The 19,968-nt window shown below is 46.5% G+C and overlaps 1 protein-coding gene across 4 annotated transcripts in view; it reads left to right on the top strand.

Annotated features, from left to right (window-relative positions):
- The window catches only part of AK7 (adenylate kinase 7), a 64,225-nt gene that overhangs the window by 2,204 nt on the left and 42,053 nt on the right, over positions 1 to 19,968 (top strand). For all 4 annotated transcript variants that reach the window (XM_028101134.1, XM_028101148.1, XM_028101141.1 and 1 more), the window contains exons 2-4: positions 2,839 to 3,027; positions 7,958 to 8,066; positions 13,155 to 13,249. In XM_028101134.1, the coding sequence (XP_027956935.1) occupies positions 2,839 to 3,027; positions 7,958 to 8,066; positions 13,155 to 13,249 (393 nt within the window). The remainder of the gene's footprint in view (positions 1 to 2,838; positions 3,028 to 7,957; positions 8,067 to 13,154; positions 13,250 to 19,968) is intronic.

Below are 19,968 nucleotides of genomic sequence, written 5' to 3'. Positions count from 1 at the left end.
CTGCTTGACATTCTTTCTCTCTCTCTCTCTCCCTCTGCCCCTCCCATAGACGATGAGTAATTTTTTGAACAACCACGGTATTTAGGTGTGTGATAGGTACTTTGGAAGAAAGAGAGTAGAAGATTGGCTGGTGAGAGAGGGCGGCTGCTTAGGGTCTCAGGAAAGGGCTCTCCTTAAAGCTGCCCCTTACCCTCACACCCCAGGATGAAGATCAAGCCCGAGGAGCTGGTTCTCAGGGCACAGCAGAGGCAAAGGTTCCAAGGCGGGAGTCGGAGAACAGGGGCGTGAGAGCGCAGGGAATCAGGCCCCAGGACAGCCGGCCCAGGGCCCAGGGCCCACGAGACTTGGCGGCCCACAAACATGTCCTAATCTCTTTTAAAATCGGAAGGAAGCAAATGAAATTTTGGAGTCAAAGATGGTAGGTCTTTATGGCAATGCAGTCACAAAGTATAATTTTTAATTTTTTTTTCCCTTGGAGGAAAGGACCCATGGAAGTCTGAAGGAGGCCTTGCTCAGCAGCTCACTGGTGCCCCACGTGTGGTCAGCGCTCCACTGATTTTTGTTGCATAAATTAACAAAGCAGAATCAAACACAAAGTGGAAGGGGGTGTGGGAGATGCCAAGGGGGAGAAACAAGCAGGCTCCATGCAGAGCACAGAGCCCAACAAGGGGCTCCATCTCACTACCCTGAGATCAGGACCTGAAATGAAATCCAGATTTGGATGCTTGACCCACTGAGCCACCCAGGTTACCCCCTGGATTATTTTAAAAAGGGAGGGGACGTGATTGAGATTAGGCAAGAGAATTTAACCTTTTTCTCTACCCCTTTTGAGCTCTGGTTATTTTTTTACAGCATAATATTTTTTTTTAAAGATTTTGTTTATTCATTTGAGACACAGATACAGAGAGAGAGAGAGAGAGAGAGAGCATGAGCCGGGCTAGAGGCAGAGGGAGAGGGAGAAGCAGGCTCCCGGCTGAGCCAGGAGCCCGACGCGGGACTCCTCCCAGCACCCTGGGACCACGACCCGAGCCGAAGGCAGCTGTTTAACCATCTGAGCCACCCAGGTGCCCCTACAGCATGATATTTTTAGAACAAAAGATTTTCTTTTAGTTTGTAGAGATCTTTTCCAAAAGCTTATCAATAACAGAATTTTTTGGTTATTCCTTGACTCACCTGGACGTCTAGTTCTGAAATTTTAGGGAATTACTGTTCTCCATACCAAGCAACATGGGACTGAGACTATGAAGCATATAAAAGAAATGGAGGCTGGGTCTCTAGTCTTCAGGCTCCCCGCCCAGCTGGGCAAAGCCACCTGCCCCCTGTCCCCGCCCACCCAACTCATCCCTGGAGGGGAGCCGGGTGGCCGTGGGGTCCATGTGCCGCCTTGGGGATCAGGAGGTCCGACTGCACCCCTCCCTGCCCATGCAATCTTGGGCAAGTTCCTTAGAGCCGGGCATCAATGTCCTCAACTGTGAAATGGGGTAATAAAATTGACTGTGTATGTTTGAGAGAGAAATGAAAATATATATGACATACTTGGTAGAAATAGAGTCCCATAAGTGGTTGAACCTGACAAGCTTGCATTACTAACTCGAAATGCCTGTTATCAAAATAAATGAGGTGGGACTTCTGGTTTGTTTGGGGTTTTTTTGTATGTCTTTCCTCCCAAGGTGTGATAATGTCATGACCACTTACATATGTTTAACATGTAAATTAAAATAAAAATTGTTTTTTTGTTTTTTTGAGAGAGAGAGCATGAGCTAGCAAGGTGATGGGGGAGGGGCAGAGGGAGAGAGAAAGAGAGAGACTCTTTTTCTTTTTTTAAAGATTTTATTTATTTGAGAGAGAGAATGAGAGAGAGAGAGTACATGAGACGGGGGAAGGTCAGAGGGAGAAGCAGACTCCCCGCTGAGCAGGGAGCCCGATGCGGGACTCGGTCCTGGGACTCCAGGATCATGACCTGAGCCGAAGTCAGTCGCTTGACCAACTGAGCCACCCAGGCGCCCCAAGAGAGAGACTCTTAAGCAGGCTCCATGCTCAGCAAAGAGCCCAGTGGAGGACTGGATCTCATGACCCTGAGAGCATGACCTGACCTGAAATCAAGAGTCAGACACCTAACAAACAGACTGAGCCACCCAGGCGCCCCTCTTTGGATTTTGTTTGTTTTGGTTTGTTTTTGTTTGTTTGTTTGTTTTTTGCCAACTTGATTCTATTTCGTTCTTCAATAAGGTAGCCACTGGCCACTTGCGGCTATAGAACATTTCAATGTGGCAAGTCCAGATGGAGGTGTGCCCGCCCTCAGTGTAAAATGCACACTGAATTTCAAAGACTTAGTATAAGCAAAAAGGAATATAAAAGATCTAATTAATAATTTTATATGGATTACATGTGAAATTAGTAATATTTTGAATCTGTTGGGTTAAATGAAACATTATTTAAATTCATTTCACTGGTTTCCTTTTACTTCTGTTTAATGGGGCTGCTAGCCGGTTTAATTTACCAGAGAGGATAGCATGACATTTCTCCATTTCTATTAGGCAAGACCAACATGGTGACTGCAGCCCTGCCCTGCCACATATGCTTGCTACACCCCTTAAGCTCTCTGAGCCTGGGTTCCTCATCTAGAAAACAGAGCATCATAATAGTACCCACCTCACTGTGTTACCATGGTTATTGCTAATTTCAGTGAACTACCACCACTGTATAACCCACTGGCTGTGCGCGTCTGGTACCTCTGGCAAGCCCTCCAGAAACTTCAGTTTTTAGAATCCTTTCACTGGCTGCCCTCACTCTACGTTGTTCTTAGTATTTTCTTAGTAAATTTATGTTTTCTTGCAGTTTCTGTCTAACTGTGTAGTCGGGGCTTCCCTTGAAGAAATTACAGAAGAAGAGGAAGAAGAAGATGAAAATAAATCAACCATGCTGGAAGCCGCATCAGCCAAACTGAAGGAAGGCGCCTTCCAGATTGTGGGCACGCTCTCCAAGCTCGAAAGCGTCCAGCCCGACTTTGCCGTGGAGACATACAGTGTAAGTCCGGGTGGCTTTTGCTAAGAATAGACCAAGGGCAGAGTCACCTCGAGCTCCAACACCTTCACAATGTGCTCTTCTTCTTCTTCTTCTTTTTTTTTTTTTTTAAGATTTTATTTATTTATTTGACAGAGAGAGAGACAGTGAGAGAGGGAACACAAGCAGGGGGAGTGGGAGAGGGAGAAGCAGGCTTCCCGCTGAGCAGGGTGCCCGATAAGGGACTCGATCCCAGAATCCTGGGATCATGACCCGAACCGAAGGCAGACACCCAACCGACTGAGCCACCCAGGTGCCCCACAGTGCGCTCTTATTCTTTGCTTCTCCTTCTCCCGCAAACATGGACAGGGAGAAGGTGAGGGGCAGGCAGGTCGAGGCAGGTCTTTCTCCTCTGATGGAGAAAAATCATTGTCTCCACTTTAAATGTGCCTTGCCTGGAGCAAAGAATTTAAATTAGATTTTCTTAGAAGGGATGGATCTAATCTGTATTTCAGACTCATAAAATTTCTAAACTTTGGGCACCTGGGTGGCTCAGTCAGTTAAGCGTCCGACTCTTGATTTCGGCTTGGGTCATGATTCAGGGTTGTGAGATCGAGCCCCATGTCGGGCTCTGTGCTGTGTGCAGAGCCTGCTTAAGATTCTCTCTCTCCCGGGCGCCTGGGTGGCTCAGTTGGTTAGGCGACTGCCTTCGGCTCAGGTCATGATCCCGGAGTCCCGGGATCGAGTCCCACATCGGGCTTCCTGCTCAGCAGGGAGTCTGCTTCTCCCTCTGACCCTCTTCCCTCTCGTGCTTTCTATCTCTCGTTCTCTCTCTCTCTCAAATAAATAAATAAAATCTTTAAAAAAAAAAAGATTCTCTCTCTCCCTCTCCCTTGGCACCCCCCCTAAAAATTTTTTTTCTAAGCTGTGTTTAAAATGCATTCTACCCTCCATTCCCCAACAACCCTGGGCCGTGGTGGGTGCTCACCTCTGTGAAAGAGAAACCTCCTTTGGTAATAAGCCACTCAGTAATAACATATCATTATGTTGCTGTCTTAATGAGAAACAGTGCTTCTGTTGTGGAAAACCCACCTGTGTGCTCTGGAGCTGAAATATAACACGAAGACAGAGTTTGGGGATAAAGAGGAATGACAGTTTTGATACTTTGCCCAGCAAAGGAGGCTGCAGCAGGCTAATGCCTTCACAACTGCAGACCCTTCCAGTTAAAAAATGGGCAGAAGACGGAATAGACATTTTTCCGAAGACGACATACAGATGGCTAACAGACACATGAAAAGATGCTGAACTTCGCTCATCATCAGGGCAATACAGATCAAAACCACGATGAGATACCATCTCACACCTGTCAGAATGGCTAAAACGAACAACTCAGGAAACAACAGATGTTGGAGAGAATGGGGAGAAAGGGGAGCCCTCCTACACTGTTGGTGGAAATGCAAAGTGGCGCAGCCACTGTGGAAAACAGTATGGAGGTTCCTCAAAAAGTCAAAAATAGAGCTACGTCATGACCCAGCAATTGCACTACTGGGTATTTACCCCAAAGATACAAATGTAGGGATCCGAAGGGGCACACGCATCCCAATGTTTATAGCAGCAACGTCCACAATAGCCAAACTGTGGAAAGAGCCAAGATGTCCATCAACAGATGAATGGATAAAGAAGATGTGGTATATGTATACAATCGAATATTACTCAGCCATCAGAAAGGAAGAATACCTACCATTTACATTGACGTGGATGGAACCGGAGGGTATTATGCTAAGTGAAACAAGTCAGTCATAGACAAATACCAAATGATTTCACACCTAGGTGGAATTTAGGAAACAAAACAGATGACTATATGGCAAGAAAAAAAAAAAGAGAGGGAAGCAAACCGTAAGAGACTCTCAACAATAGAGAACAAACAGGGTTGCTAAAGAGGAAGTGGGTCGGGGGATGGGCTAGATGGGTGATGGGTATCAAGGAGAGTGCTTGTTAGGATTAGCTCTGGGTATTATGTGTAAGTGATGAATCACTAAATTCAACAAATGAAATTAATATTACACTGTATGTTAACTAAGTGGAATTTAAATAAAAACTTGGAAAAAAACAAAACAAAACAAAAAACCAAACACTGCAGACTCACCCCGGGGGGAAAAGGCTGAGAGGTTTTACAAGAAAATACAGGATCCGAGTGGTTTCGCGGAGTCCATTTGGTGCTGTCATCCTCGCCCTTCCCGTCTTCAGGGTGGTCTCCTGCCTGGCCCGGCCCGGCCATCCGGCCATCCGCGTCTCCGTTACTAAGGATACACTGAGGTCCCCGGGATGTCAATATCGATGTCCAGTTCCTGGAACAAAGGATTCTACCGAAAAGCAAGTGAGGGGGGGGGGGAGGCTTCAAGAATGAAGAAGAGAAAAACGTGTTCAGTTTAAAGTCAAGCTTTGCTGAAGCCCTAGCATGTCCATCTTAATTTCCACGCATCTTTACGTTTCTCTAGCGGTTTCACTGCTTCCCCGGTGACACGTGCTACCCAATCCTCACCCTGCGACATTTGCCTACCTCCGAGAGGGGCATCCCTCTCATCACCCTGCCTGCCGCTCTTCAGACCCTACCGTACAGCTTTGCACACATCGCACCCTGCAACAGCCTTTCCTCTTCCAACCCCACCCAGTCCTAGTCATCTATCAGGATTTGACTCAGGATGTCACCTCCTCTAGGAAGCCCTCAGTGATTTCTACTTCGACACTCCCTGTTTCAATACTGAGCTCTTTTCTTTGACTCCCATAGCACCTTTACCTGCCTACATCATCACACCTGTCACACTTCATGGTTATTGTCTGTCTCTGGTGGGTGGCCCGGACTACAACTATCAGCCCCTTGAGAAAAGACACCGCACCTGACTTTTTCTCCTGCTCATCTGTGCATCTTTGGCCCCGAGCACATCAACTGGCAGAAAGTAGCCCTCAATAAAACACTTGTGAAATGAATGAACAAGTCCCCTCCCGCCATCCGAGGAAACTTTCTCCACCACTTACCCGCTTTCACACTCTCCAGGGGCTTTGCCCACTACTGGCTTCTTTCTTTCCGCCTATCCACGTACTCCATGCTCACATCTTTCCAAGTGTCGAAAACACTGCATGTGGCCTCCCTGCTGGCTACCCCCGGGCCCGGGCCACCACTGCCACATTCGCCAGCCTCACTCCTGCCCTCCTGGCCACTTGGGAGTCCCGTGCCAGCAGACTCTGCCCCCACCACGTCACAGGAAATGCCCTGGCCAGTGTCACCACGGAGCTCCTAATTCCCAAAGTCCTGTCTTCCCTGGCTTCCCAGGGGAAAGTCTCCTTCCCCCTTCTGCAGCCTCCACAGCCTCACTTCTCTTGTTCATCTGAGGCTCCCTTTAAATGCTGTTTTCCCCAGAGCCCCCTCCTTTCTCTTAATGGATGTCCTTCCTCAATCTTATCCAGTCCTATGGCTTGAGCTCCCCCACAGGAGCTAATGCCTTTCAAATCTGTCGCCAACCCTGTTGACCTCCAAATCCAGCTGCCCTCTAGTGCGTCCCCCCCAGAAGTCCTGCCGGCACTTCTGAATCAATATGCCCCAAATTAAATTTATCACACTCCTCTGCAAAACCCCTCTGCCTTTTAGATGCCTCATTTTTATTAAGGACCTTGCTCTCTATATCACTTTGGGCTGTTTGGGGGCTGCAAGCGCTAGGGAAATGTGGCAACACAAACTGGCTTTGCAAATAAAGAAATTCTTCAGTGTATGTGGCTAGTGGTCTCAAGGAAGATGCAGTTTCAGGGCTGGCGTGATCCAGGGGCTGCTGCTGCTTTTCCTGCCCCTTCCTGGGCTCTGCCTCCCCGTAAGGGTGACTTCAGCCTCAGGCTGGCAGCCAGACAGCAACAGTCCCGAGGCTTATAATCACAAACAGCAACATTTGTAGCCTCCAGACTGTGGAACATGAATTTCTGTTATTTAAGCCATTCAGTTTGTGACAGTAAGTGACAGCCCTCGGAAATGACTACAGCTGGACGCCAAAGGCCGTAGGGAACCGGGCTGCGGAAACTGGCCGTCTGCAGGGTTGGGTTTAACAGGGATGCATTAACCCTGCCAGGGTAGTCCTCCCTATATGGATAGGCACTCACTTTGCTTTTGTTCTTTAACCAAGTTATGTGGTAAGACATCACGTCTGACCTGAAATGTTTTGCTTTAATGCAACTGGTCAAGGAACTGTGGGGAATATCTGCCCCTCAGGATATCTGGACTAACAGCGAATGCAAATCCTGATTTGGAAATGCAGGGTCCTCTGATGGTTATCATAATACCCGCCCCAGGTAGGGCACTCCTAGGAAACCTGCCGACATCCACACAGGAAGGAATAACTATTTAAAACAAGACAATCACCAAAGTTACTTTTGTCTAATGTAAGAATTTTATATCTTTACCCACTAAAAGTTTCTGTATTTTTAAAATATTCCCAACTGTCAACTGTAATAAGGCACCCTACATCTACAAAGAGGACCGATTAATTCCATCTTGAGGATTCTGAAACAATCTGCATTAATCACTCATCAGCCCTTGTGAGTGATTCACGATATATAATGGCTCGAATAATCTTGCGCAGAGTTGGAGTTAGTTTCGAATGCCTCACACATTTTCTTTCAGTGTGTTGTAATTCTTCCCTTCTGAATTGGGGTTTAAACAGCATGCAGAAATAGTACCTAAGATCATTATGCAATTTTTTAATCATCTGTTCCCAGCTATTTCCATAAACTTATTTGTTACTTGGAAACTACACACAGAAGAGAGCCAAAATTTCATTTTAAATAGAAATCCTGCAAATGTTTCCTGTAGGACACTTCATCTGCAGTATATCTCATTTGGAAAGTGTCATTCCAGCTAAATATTAAGGTTAGCTGCTCACAACAAATGACTATCAACTCTCTTTTTCAGAACATCTCTAGAGGAGACCTTCTCATGCGCCTCCTGGAGTGTGACGTCATCATTTATAACATCACTGAGAACCCACAGCAAGCAGAAGAGGCCATCTGGGCAGTCTCTGGTCAGTGAATCGCTCTCTTTCTCCAAAAGTGGCACTTTTGCGCAACTTCCTTACCTTTAGAACCACCTAATGACCACGAGGCAAATTACTGCCAGGGGGAAACCGATCCGATATGGAAGATGAAACGTGAAATGAAATCAGGCTAATGAAAATGCCTTTGGATCGTGTTAAAGATAAGCTGAGGCCTAGGAAAATCTTCAGGAGTTTATCTGAGCAAAAACGGATTCACGAGAGCTCGCCACGTTGGAAATGGTTAGGAGCGCTCCACCAACAGGAGCCAGGGGCAGGTCCTACAGAGCAAAGCAAGGACATTATTTGATTGGCTATGGCTGAAGCATTTGCCTGACCTGGAAGGGCCTAGTCACTGTCGTGATTGGTGGTCCTTAGGTTTTGATTTTCTAACCTTGCGGCATTTATAGACCTAGGTTTTGGTTTGCTTATGGGAACTGCTATGGCCTTAGAGCCACCTGAGACTTAATGGCCCCCTTGTTGAATTCATTAAAAAATGCGTGCTCCCGCAGAATAGAATTTTTTTTAAACATTTTATTTATTTATTTGACAGAGCCAGAGAGGGAACACAAGCAGGGGGAGCAGCAGAGGGAGAGGGAGAAGCAGACTCCCTACTGAGCAGGGAGCCCGATGCGGGGCTCGATCCCAGGACTCTGGGATCATGACCTGAGCCGAAGGCAGACGCTTAAGGACTGAGCTACCCAGGCGCCCCAGAATAGAATATTTTTAATCGTGGAAAGAAACGGTAACTTTCAAAATTCAGCCTGTATTCATACTACAGGCACTGCTTAAGGAGACGGGGTTGAAGTGCATTGGGAAGATACAAAGACAAATGAGACAGAGATTATACCCCAAGGTCCCTGCGGTCCCACGGAAGAGCTGAAGCGCACACGAGGAACGTTAATGCAGGGCGGAGGATGGCAGGTTCACAAGAAGGGTATCAAGAGATGGATGGTGCCTTTAATAAAGAGGGGAGGACTGATTTTTGTGAGGATTTGATTCAATTCAACAAGTGCGACATGACATCAGCGAGGGCTGAGGGCTCGGGGAGAATGCTTGCATGTTTGGAATGCTTTCAAAACTGTAATGAACTCTAAGGACCGCAGGTCTAAGAGAACAGGGTGATGTTTAGCAATTTGGGGCTGTTACGATTCATCTCTCAATTAAGTCGGGAGAAAAGGAGAAAGCTTATCAGCTTATTTGAATCACCATCCTAGACTAGCAGGACAGCCAAAAAGACACAGAGCGCCTTACATTTCGATATTTTTTTCACATCAGTATTTTTGTTTCAGGCAGATTAGGACAGAGGTCAACAAATTTTCTGTAAAGGGCCGAAGAGTAAATATTGTTGGCTATTCGTGCCAACTACTGTGCTGTTGTAGCAAGAACGTAGCCATAGACAATATGTAAATGATGGGCTAGGTTCCAATAGAACTTTATTTATAAAAAGAGGCACTACTTTGCCAACCCTTGAATAAAATCAGCAGCAAAGCAATATTTTGGCTTAAATTCAAAGAAATGGAATGCAGCCTCAGGAATGCCTGTACCATACTCAGAGAAATGATGGAAAAGTACTGTGTGTTGGATGTGTGGGATTCCTCAGGAGTTTAGAATGTTTGATTTCTCTTTTATAACTTTGCGCCTACATTTCATCCAGTGAGAAACAAATCAAAAACATGAACATCGTATCATCTTTTGAAGCAGAGCTTTTCTGAAAAGCCAACTATCTGCATTTTGTCCCTTTGCAAATATTTACAGATGATGTATAATTGCACCTTCTAAAATAATTGCACCATTTAAAATCACAATCAGAGCTAACATTTATTGAGTTCTTATTTTGTCAGGCTTTGAAAATTGATGTTTCTATATAATGTATACTTGCAATGTTTAAACATTTTTTTCTGAAATAACCCCTGGGACATGTTTTTAAAATTAAAAAGCACAGTAGGGCTGGGGCACCTGGGTGGCACAGTCAGTTAAGCATCTGAGTCTTAATTTCAGCTCAGGTGTGATCTCAGGGTTGGGAGATCGAGCCCCGCATCGGGCTCACACACAGGGCAGAGTCGGCTTCAGATTCTCCCTCTCCCTCTGCCGCTCCCACTCGTGCTCTCTCTCTCTCTCTCTTTTTATTTTAAGATTTTATTTATTTGACAGAGAGATAGAGCGAGCATAACTAGGCAGAGCGGCTGGGAGAGGCAGAGGGAGAAGCAGACTCCCCGCCGAGCAGGGAGCCCGACGCGGGACTCGATCCCAGGACCCCGGGATCATGACCTGAGCCGAAGGCAGACGTTTAACCGACTGAGCCACCCAGGCGCCCCCCCCTTTTTTTTTTAAGATTTTATTTATTTATTCATAAGAGACAGAGAGAGACAGGCAGAGGGAGAAGCAGACTCCCCGCCAAGCAGGGAGCCCGACGCGGGACTCGATCCCAGGACTCAGGGATCATGACCTGAGCCGAAGGCAGACGCTTAACGACTGAGCCATCCAGGCGCCCTTGTGCTCTCTATTTCTCTTTCTCTAAAATAAGTAAATAAATCTTTAAATAAAACAAAATAAAAAGCACAGTAGAGCTTAGAATAAAAAGCTACGATTCCTTGCATTTCCCTTCCACTCCATCCCTGTTCCCCAAAAGGAACCTCATTTAACCCACTTGTACCTTTTAATGCATAAAAATGCTTGCACGGATGTCCTTTGATTATGGATTTTCGACCTTAGCCACTGCCCTCCTGCTGTGACAGATGAGCTGCAGCTCCTCTTAGGAGCCCCCACTGCCCCTCGAGGGAACATAATGCTTTCCCAGACTTTGACACAGCAACTCCCTTCATGAGCTTTAATATGGAGTGGGTTTTACTGCCTTCCTTCTTCATTCTAATGAAGAGCTTTAAATAACTAAGAAAATTTTTCCTCTCTATTTGGGGGAAAGGTTTTAACTGTCTTACCTCATTTTGGAAAAACAGAGTGTTTGTGTCCGCAAGAAAGTAATAGTCAGAGGCCTGCAGCCTGCCATCAGGGTCACCTGGGGGTGGGGTAGACGTGGGCCTGGTGGGGCTTCAAGCATTTTGTCCTAGGGGCGCCTGGGTGGCTCAGTCGTTTGAGCGTCTGCCTTCGGCTCAGATCATGATCCCAGGGTCCTGGGATCGAGCCCCACATTGGGCTCCGTGATCAGCAAGGAGCCTGCTTCTCCCTCTCTCACTCCCCCTGCTTGTGCTCTCTCTGTCTCTCTAATAAATAAATAAAATCTTTTTTAAAAAAAAGAAGAATTTTGTCCTTTTACTTGATGTGCACAAGCTTAGATTTGGGGTTTGGTTTTTGTTTGGGGCTTTTTTTGTATGTTTGTTCGTTGTGGGTTTTTTTTTAAGATTTTTATTTATTTATTTGAGATAGAGCGAGAGTGAGAGAGAGAGAGCACAAGCAGTGCAGGGTGAGGGGGCAGAGGGAGAGAGAGAAGCAGGCTCTCCACCGAGCAGGGAGCCCGACACGGAGCTGGGGGTTCGACCTCAGGACCCTGGGATCACAACCTGAGCTGAAGGCAGACGCTTAACGACTGAGCCACCAGGGTTTTTTGTTTTTCGTTTTTTGTTTTTGCAAAGGATCTATGTCTTACTTCTTAATAATGTGTTATTAAGTAATTTTAAAATGTTTTTAATTGAAAAGGATTCTCCTACCTTGCTTCTCACAGATGCTCTCCAAGGAAGACAAGATGACACAAGAGAAAGGAAGCAAGTGTTAGGGTTAAGAGAAGCCATTTGCACATAAGGATAAAATGTGCTTGTTCCAAGTGAACAAGGAGATTATTTTAGACCCATTAAAATGATCACAAATGAAAGGATAACCCACTTTGAGGATCTCTAAGTGGGCCGAACAGTCACAAACTAGGCCAGTCTGAAGCATAGTAGAGCCAAAAGGGCAAAAGGGCAAAATGAAATTGAAGAAGCCATTTTTGTTAATAGAATGAAAATGGAACTAAAATTAACACTTGAGTCAGAGATTAATACATGGACATCGTGTTCTCAGACTTAATTCAGTAATGCTTTCTCACCTTAGGGCCGGACTCCACACGTTCATTGGATTCAGGGTATCAGCCTTTTATTGTTTTGCTTCTTTAGGGAATCAGCTCCTGAGACTAAAAATGTACCATGACAATCGTGTCACTTAGCTCCTCTGACAATTTAATTAGCTCCCTTTAGATTTTTTTTCCTCTGGAAAATTATATGTCATGAAAAATATTTTAATGGGATCACATGCCGAAAGTATTTAAAGAGATTTGATGCTTCAGTGTGTGGAGGGCCCACCCCCTCCTCCCCTAGAGGTGACAAACCCTTTAGAAGTCCAATGTCCATCCTTCCATCCACCACTGTTCTCAATTCCGATCCCTACAGAATGTTCATAATCAGCCATTCCCGCTGTACCCAAGCCCTCTGGCCACGGCCCACGGCGACCGCAGCATGGGCTGCCCACCCCCCAGGCCAGGGGGAATGTGAAACCCCCCAAATTACTTCCTTCCACAGTGGCGCAAGCTACACAGGACTGCTTTAGGTGAAACCGTCAGGGGGTCTTACTTTCAGATTTGGGGCCTTTGCGGCCCCAGCCCCAGCCTTGCTAGGGCCCCCTGCTCCATTCCACACGCGGCATAGTGGGGAGAGCACGGCCTTTGCAACCAGGCTGCTGGGATTGGACTGTGCCCCCCACCTCTCCTCCATACCTCTGGGCAAACTGCACCCCAGTTCCCTGATCTGCAAAACAGAAATAATAGTAGTACCTGTGTCATAATGGTAAGGATGAAGGAAGGGCCGTAAAGTGTTCTAGTCCATGCCAGCGAGCATCAGTACTCCCACTGGCCACCCCCAAAAGTGAAATCACACTGCTACAACCCAGGAGGCAGGAAAGAGGGTTAATCCTGGGAGCCCGGGCTCAGTAGAGGTCGGGTGGCTGGAGGGAGAATGCCAAGACCCGTGAGGGCAGGGGGACCAGTCGGGGAAGCACAGAGGTGACACCCATCTTAATTTCAAGTCCCACACATGATGGGGAAAACAAGGTCTTTGTGGGTACATATAACTGCTCTACTTTCTGGCCCTACAGCATTGAATGAAGAAGTCAGCCACTTTGAGAAGCACAAGGTATTTATTTTAGTATCCACGGTGATGACCTGGGCACGATCCAAACCCCTGGACCCCGTAAGTAATGCATTAGCATTTCCTTTTTTGTTTTTAAACAAAGATTTATTTATTTATAAGACAGTGAGTGATTGGGGAGAAAGGCAGAGGAAGAGGGAGAGAGAGAATCCCAAGCAGACTCCCCATGGAGTGAGGAGCCCAACATGGGGCTCAATCCCGGGACCCGAGATCATGACCTGAGCCAAAATCAAGAGTCAGATGCTCAACCGACTGACCCACCCAGGCGCCCCTACACTAGCTTTTCCTTTATGCAACCTTTCACCCTTCCTACCTTGTTTTCTGTGTGTGGAGAGAACTTTCTACAGTGCACCATATAATCTTGCCCTCCTGAACCCTATCCCGTTATCAGTGTTGAACAGAAATCAGCGACTCTAAGCACATTCAATTCTAAGGGGTCTCACTGTGTTATGTGCCACTTAGGAAGGAAAAGATAAAGGATACCTGTTAAACCATAACCATGCTTACTTATCACTTAGACTTCTTATCTGAAAAGGCTCTCTTTTAGACATTTTGAGACCTCTATTTCTGTCATACACCTCGTGCAGAGGTGAAGAGGAAGATGGATGCCCCATAGAGTTGTTACGGGAACCCCCAAACCCCTTCGTCTTCAGAGGCCAGGTGTGTGACTCACCTCTACGTCCTGTCTTTGTCCACACAATAACTCAGTATGAAAGCTGCCTCGTGTCGTTTACTTCCTTTTCCATAAAGCACACGATTATTCCTCTGCCGGAGAGTGCGGACTTAGAGTCGGTCTTCCAGAGCTGTTTATTTTCTTTACGGATATCAGATGTACCTTTGCCGTTCTGCCCCAGTGCCTTCGTGCCCACGAACCACCTTTTCACTTTGGTGCTGAATCACAGTGTGATCTTGTGAAAGACATTTAGAAAGACAGTTCAATGAACAGGTGCAGTGCCTAATTCCATTGGAAGGGATGACAGTATCAGTTGTGCTCAAGGTCCCCCAGGTGTCAGAAAGGACGGCGTCAGTGCTTCCTGGCTGAGCACCACTGTAAGAAGCTGTTGATCGCAAGGCACATCCTACCTTCAGGGAACAGAATGTGCGGAGGGAAATGGCACATGCTAGAATCAATGGAACACATTACTTATAAGGAGGAAATAAATATGTAGGGACTTATCATACATTGCATCAAAGGCCATTTGTTTGTTTAATCGTCTCTCCCTTGGTGCACCAGGAGATCCTTGAGATCAGAGACCTGCGGTTTTCTGTCTTTTTCTGTAAAGTTCACTCACCCACTCCATCTGGCTGCCGTCACCTCAAGGACCAAGCGGGTCATTTGACTCTTGTTCTTTTTTTTTTTTTAAGATTTTATTTATTTATTTGAGAGCAAGAGAGAGAACATGAGCAGGGGGAGGGGCAGAGAGAGAGGGTGAAGCAGACTCCCCACTGAGTAGGGAGCCCAACATGGGACTCGATCCCAGGACCCTGAGATCATGACCTGAGCTGAAGGCAGACACTTCACAGACTGAGCCACCCAGGCGCCCCTTGACTCCTGTTCTGGTTCCTTCCCACAGACTGTCCAGTGAAGTGTCTGCTCTAAAACAATCATTGGTCACTTGGCCAGCTGCAGGCCTGCCAGGTTGTGCTCCCTCCTTCGCTTACATACTAACTTGTACTGAATTCAGCAAAATGAGAATGTATTGGCTCATAACTGGTAAGTCCAAAGGTGGACTTCAGGCACAGCTGGAGCTAGAAGCTTAAACAATGTCCTCAGAGCTCACTACTCTCTTTCTCTCTTCTGTGGGGCTTCATTCTCAGGGAGGCTCCCTCTCCTGCCAGCCCCCAGCAGCTCCCGGGCTTACATGCCCAGAGCTTCAGTTCCCTTTTCCACTTTGGTCATGTCCCACCCCAGGACTGGAATATGCTGTGTGTCCAAGTCTTGGGGCCTAAACTCAAGCCAGTCACTATGGCCAGGGGAACATGGAGCTCGGGCTGGCCAGGCCTGGGGTTATAGACTCACTTCTAGTTGGGGGGGATCAGCCCCTAAACTACATGGGCTGAGAGTGGAGAAGAGATGGGTCCCTCAAGAGAAAATGCAGGGAAATGGCTGCCGTGTTAGCTCCTATGTCCTGTGGCAAGTCCGTATCCTCTCACTGTGGCTTTAACTTCTATTTCCTCGACAGCTCATGATGGCTTGAAGTGAGGCTTACGAAGATATAACTTATACAGAGTAGAGGTAACCCTCTTTCCTGGATAGTTCTATGAGTTTTGACAAATGCACACGGTTGTGTAACCACCACGGCCATCAAGACAGAGAACCAATTTCGGGGGGTTTTCCAGCTAAGAGCACTACCCCACACCACACAAAAAGCTCAGTTCCAGATGGATCACATAATTAAAAGTAAAAACCAACACTTTTTCATTTTTTTAAGAAAAATTAATAGAACTTATAGGGGAAGAGTTCTTAAACAGGACCTAGTCATGCTAAATATGACTCCGGAAAATGAATAAATTCAACTGCAGTGGAATGAATGAAGTGTTTATGGACAGAAAACCAAAGCTCTGCTCCAACTAAAGATGAACGAGACATAGCAGTTCTGGGCCAGATGGGATCTTGGACTGGACCTATGCTGGAGGAAAAAGCGCCGTAAGGGGTATCACTGGGACAGTTGACAAAGTTGGAACATGGACTGTCGATTGGATGAAATTATTTACATCAATATTAAACTTCCTGAATTTTACCACCGTACTATGGTTTCATGGGAGAATGTGCTTAGGAGCTACGCACTGAAAAGTTAAGAGAAAAGGGACACAGGGTAGGCAACCTGCTCTCAAATGATTCAGAAAAAAGAAATAACATGTGCATGCTGTGGGGAAATACAATTAGAAACAGTCTTCACCCAACCCGGAAAATCCCTCCACAAGGGAAGAGAGAAAGAAAACAGCCTTATTACTGAACAAGCATTAAAATGGAATGTCATGCACGTCGTGGGCCGTCCGCTAAGAGATTGCAAAGATAGAAGGAAATCTCACCTTTTTCTATAGCCAAGCAGATTCTGTCCATCGCATACATGTTTCCTGACAAACAATAACTAGTTCTTGAGTAAGGGGATTTGACAGCGCCATCTGTCACAGATAGTTCGTCCTAGATTCACCTAGTAATTTGGGTGGCCATCTGTGTTAGCTAATTGGCTTTATGCAGAGGAAAAACAAATCTTTCATATCTTTACAACAGGAGTTGGTTCTGCAGCTAAGCGCAAGGTGTGCAGCAAAGTTAGGCTCCTACCCTCCCACGGAAACTGGAAGACCAGAGGTGCTCTCTCCCTTGATGTACATTTCAAAGAGGTATCTCCCAGGTCCTTGAGAAAGACCTTTCCTGGTTAGAAAGCTGGCAAGAGGCTTATTTTGCTTCTAAAAAAACTCACACACTTGGGGCGCCTGGGTGGCTCAGTCAGTTAAGTGTCAACTCTTGATTTTGGCTCAGGTCGTGATTTCAGAGTCCCGGGGTTGAGCCCTGCATCTGGCTCCATGCTCAGCCGTGGGTTTGCTTGAGATTCTCTCTCCCTCTGCCCCCACCTCCCTCTATCCTGCTTGTGTCCCCGTGCACTCTCTCTCTCTCTTTCAAATAAATAAATAAATAAGATCTTAGGGGAAAAAAATCCACATACATTTCAAAGAGACAGAGAAAAAACTTACAAACTTTTTATTAAAGTATAATGCCCTAAGAAAAAAGGGTGGGAGAGAAGCCTCTTCCCTTGTTGTCAACAGGGAGAACGAAGCTTCTTATTTTTAATTTGTACTTGTCCTTAAAATATACATATAAAGAGAAAGAGAGAAACAATGAGAAAAGAATGCGATAAAAATTTAAAAATCAGTGGATCTGAGGGGAAAAAAATGTATAGGAGTTATCCATGTTGTTTTTGCAAACTTTCCATAAATGTGAAGTTATGTCAGTGTAGAAGTTCACAAATAAGTAAACCGTAGTTAGAAACACACTGGGGGCGGAAGAAAGCCTGGCGAGATTTCAGTTTTCCCTATTTTTTTTGTTTTTGTTTTTTAGATTTATTTATTTATTGAGAGAGAGAGAGAGCTGGGGGGTGGGGTGGGGGAGGGAGAGGGAGAGAGAAACTCAAACAGACTCTGCACTGAGCACGGAGCTCAAAGCGGGGCTTGAGCCCATGACCCTGCGATCAGGACCCTGAGATCGGGACGTGAGCTGAAGCCAAGAGCTGGACACTCAACTGACTGCCCCACCCAGGCGCCCCTCAGTTTTCCATCTGAGGCACAGTTGCCTTAATAGTCTCTTTTAGGGTTTCCATGCAAGTTACATACATAATTGTGATTATGAATTGAGCTCAGCTAGATCTGTAAGGACAGGACATTGGAGGATCTGATAAATGTGAGGCTCTGCAAACGTGGCTCTTTGTCGCTCAGCCCCACACAAACACTGAATAAGACCATTTGAGTGCAAGCCCTTCATGACTTCCTTTAAGGCCCATGACTGCTCCTTGCCCAGAGATGTTCATCATCCCAGTTGTGGTTATGGTTGGAAGAGGAAATTCGAGCATCTGTCCTCAGTGTCTGGTCATAGAGATGACTGGTGCCTTCTTTTCTAGGCAAGGAAGCAAACTGAGCCCAAGCTGGTCTGAAGGCCAGTTTGTCCCCCGAAAATCTAACTGAAGGGTGTGGGGCAGAGGAAGACTTTGGCATCAGTGGAAATCAGGGCTTTCAGGTTGCAAGTAACAGAATCTAGCTGGACTTAGCTGACACAAAAAGAGGAAGTTGTTTTATTTTTTTTTTATTTTTTTAAGATTTTATTTATTTATTTGAGAGAGAGAATGAGATAGAGAGCACAAGAGGGGGGAGGGTCAGGGGGAGAAGCAGACTCCCCGCTGAGCAGGGAGCCCGATGCGGGACTCGATCCCGGGACTCCAGGATCATGACCTGAACTGAAGGCAGTCACTTAACCAACTGAGCCACCCAGGCGCCCGAGGAAGTTGTTTTAAAGATATAAGTGATGTCTACAAAAATCCACGGAGAAGCCATTGGGCATCAGAGATTGGGAAATCTTAATAACTGATGAAACTTGGTCCTAGGAAGGTAGGGGTCATTAACAAGATATGTTAAGTTGGAAAAAATCATTGTGAACTCATGACTTTAAGAAAGACAGATCTTCAGCTCTGTCGTTATGAAAAATGGCTCACCAGCAGCCTCCTGGGCCTCCCTGAGGTACAGTTGTTCCTCCCTAACACCGCTTTTTAGTACAACTAGCTCCAGGACACTATGGAAGGTACTGGATTCTGTGTTTTGGGTCAGTAAAAACCTGGGTAAGCCTGGAACATATCTTTGAGGCTAGAAAGCTGAGACATTTTCAGAGATGCTGAGAGTCCAAAGGGGGGGCTCTCCACTAGCCCCGCGGTAAAGGGTGAGCATCATGAAAATAATTTTGTGTGCTGGGCATTTCCCATCTGCCCCTTCAGACTCAGTCTCCACTTTTCTCCACCCTGCTCTGACCTCATAGGCTAGGTCAGCAAGCAAGCTGGCCCTCTCCTGCCCACTGGGTTTGGCCAGTGGGGAGTGGGGTGAGAGGATGAGGGAAAGGAGAAGACAGAGGTCAGGGTACTTATCCTGTGAACTGGCAGGCTGAGCTTTTCAACCGACATCACTGTGCCTGTGGGCTGCCTGTCCCCTCTTCTCTAGGCCCTAATTAATTATTGCTGGCTTCCTCTTGACTCTGGGACCTAGGAGTGGTACAGAGCACCCTGTTACTGACTCCAGGGTATCTGATTCCCCTTCACCCTGTCCACATCTTTGTAAATAATCCTGTTTTTATTTATTTATTTTTAAGATTTTATTTATTTATTTGTCAGAGAGAGAACGTGAGAGAGACAGCACAAGCAGGGAGAACGGCAGGTGGAAGGAGAAGCAGGCTCCCCGCTGAGCAGGGGGGACTCGATCCGAGGAACCTGGGATCATGACCTGAGCCGAAGGCAGACGCCTAACTGACTGAGCCACCCAGACATCCCAATAATCCTGTTTTTAAACTCTCCTCAAATTAGCCACTTTGAGTGTACTTTTTATCCTGCCAAGACACCACCCAACACATTGTGGTTAACTGAAATCCATTGAGTTGGTGAAAAGCCATGACTTCATTATGCAACTCAAAAGAAAAAAATGAGCATGGATTGGTGTAGACACTGCTGGTCCCCTGGCAGCCACCCCCCTCCTCCGTCTTCCTTGCCAGCAGAGTCCTGATCTGTTCAGGTGGTCACACTGCCCATGAGAGCCAGGGAAGGGGGACGCTATCCCCAGCTCCAGGGGGAGAGCCTTATGAATCCAAATGAGCCGTGATGGTCCCATTCCTCTCGCCAACGATGAGCTAAGGGCAGGCATGCAAGCTAATTCCAGAATGCCAGGGAGTAACAGCCAAACCCCTAGCATGGAGAATGTCTTAGCCGTGGTGAAAGTTTATTCCTTACTTGTATGCAACATATGACAGGTGTTCCTGATGAATGAGGAATTGTCCTCCCAACTCTGAATCAAGACCCAGGCTCCTCTCACCATCTTCCAGAGTGGCCTCTGGAACCATTATGCAAACCTACATCAAGCCTGGGAACCCCGGGTAGAAGGCACAAAAGATCATGAACGGCAAGTTTTCAAGCCAGGCGTGGAAGACATGAGCATCCCTTCTCTAAATCCCTTTGACTAAAACCCAGTCACATGGCCATACCCAACTGGGAGAGAGCCCGGGATATGTCATC

This window comes from Eumetopias jubatus, unplaced genomic scaffold (assembly GCF_037043125.1).
Source record: "Eumetopias jubatus isolate StellerSeaLion01/CBP00866 unplaced genomic scaffold, mEumJub1_p1.0 scaffold_7, whole genome shotgun sequence".
NCBI lineage: Eukaryota > Metazoa > Chordata > Mammalia > Carnivora > Otariidae > Eumetopias > Eumetopias jubatus.
Note: the sequence above shows the minus strand (reverse complement) of the source record. Positions and strands in the feature narration are given on the sequence as shown.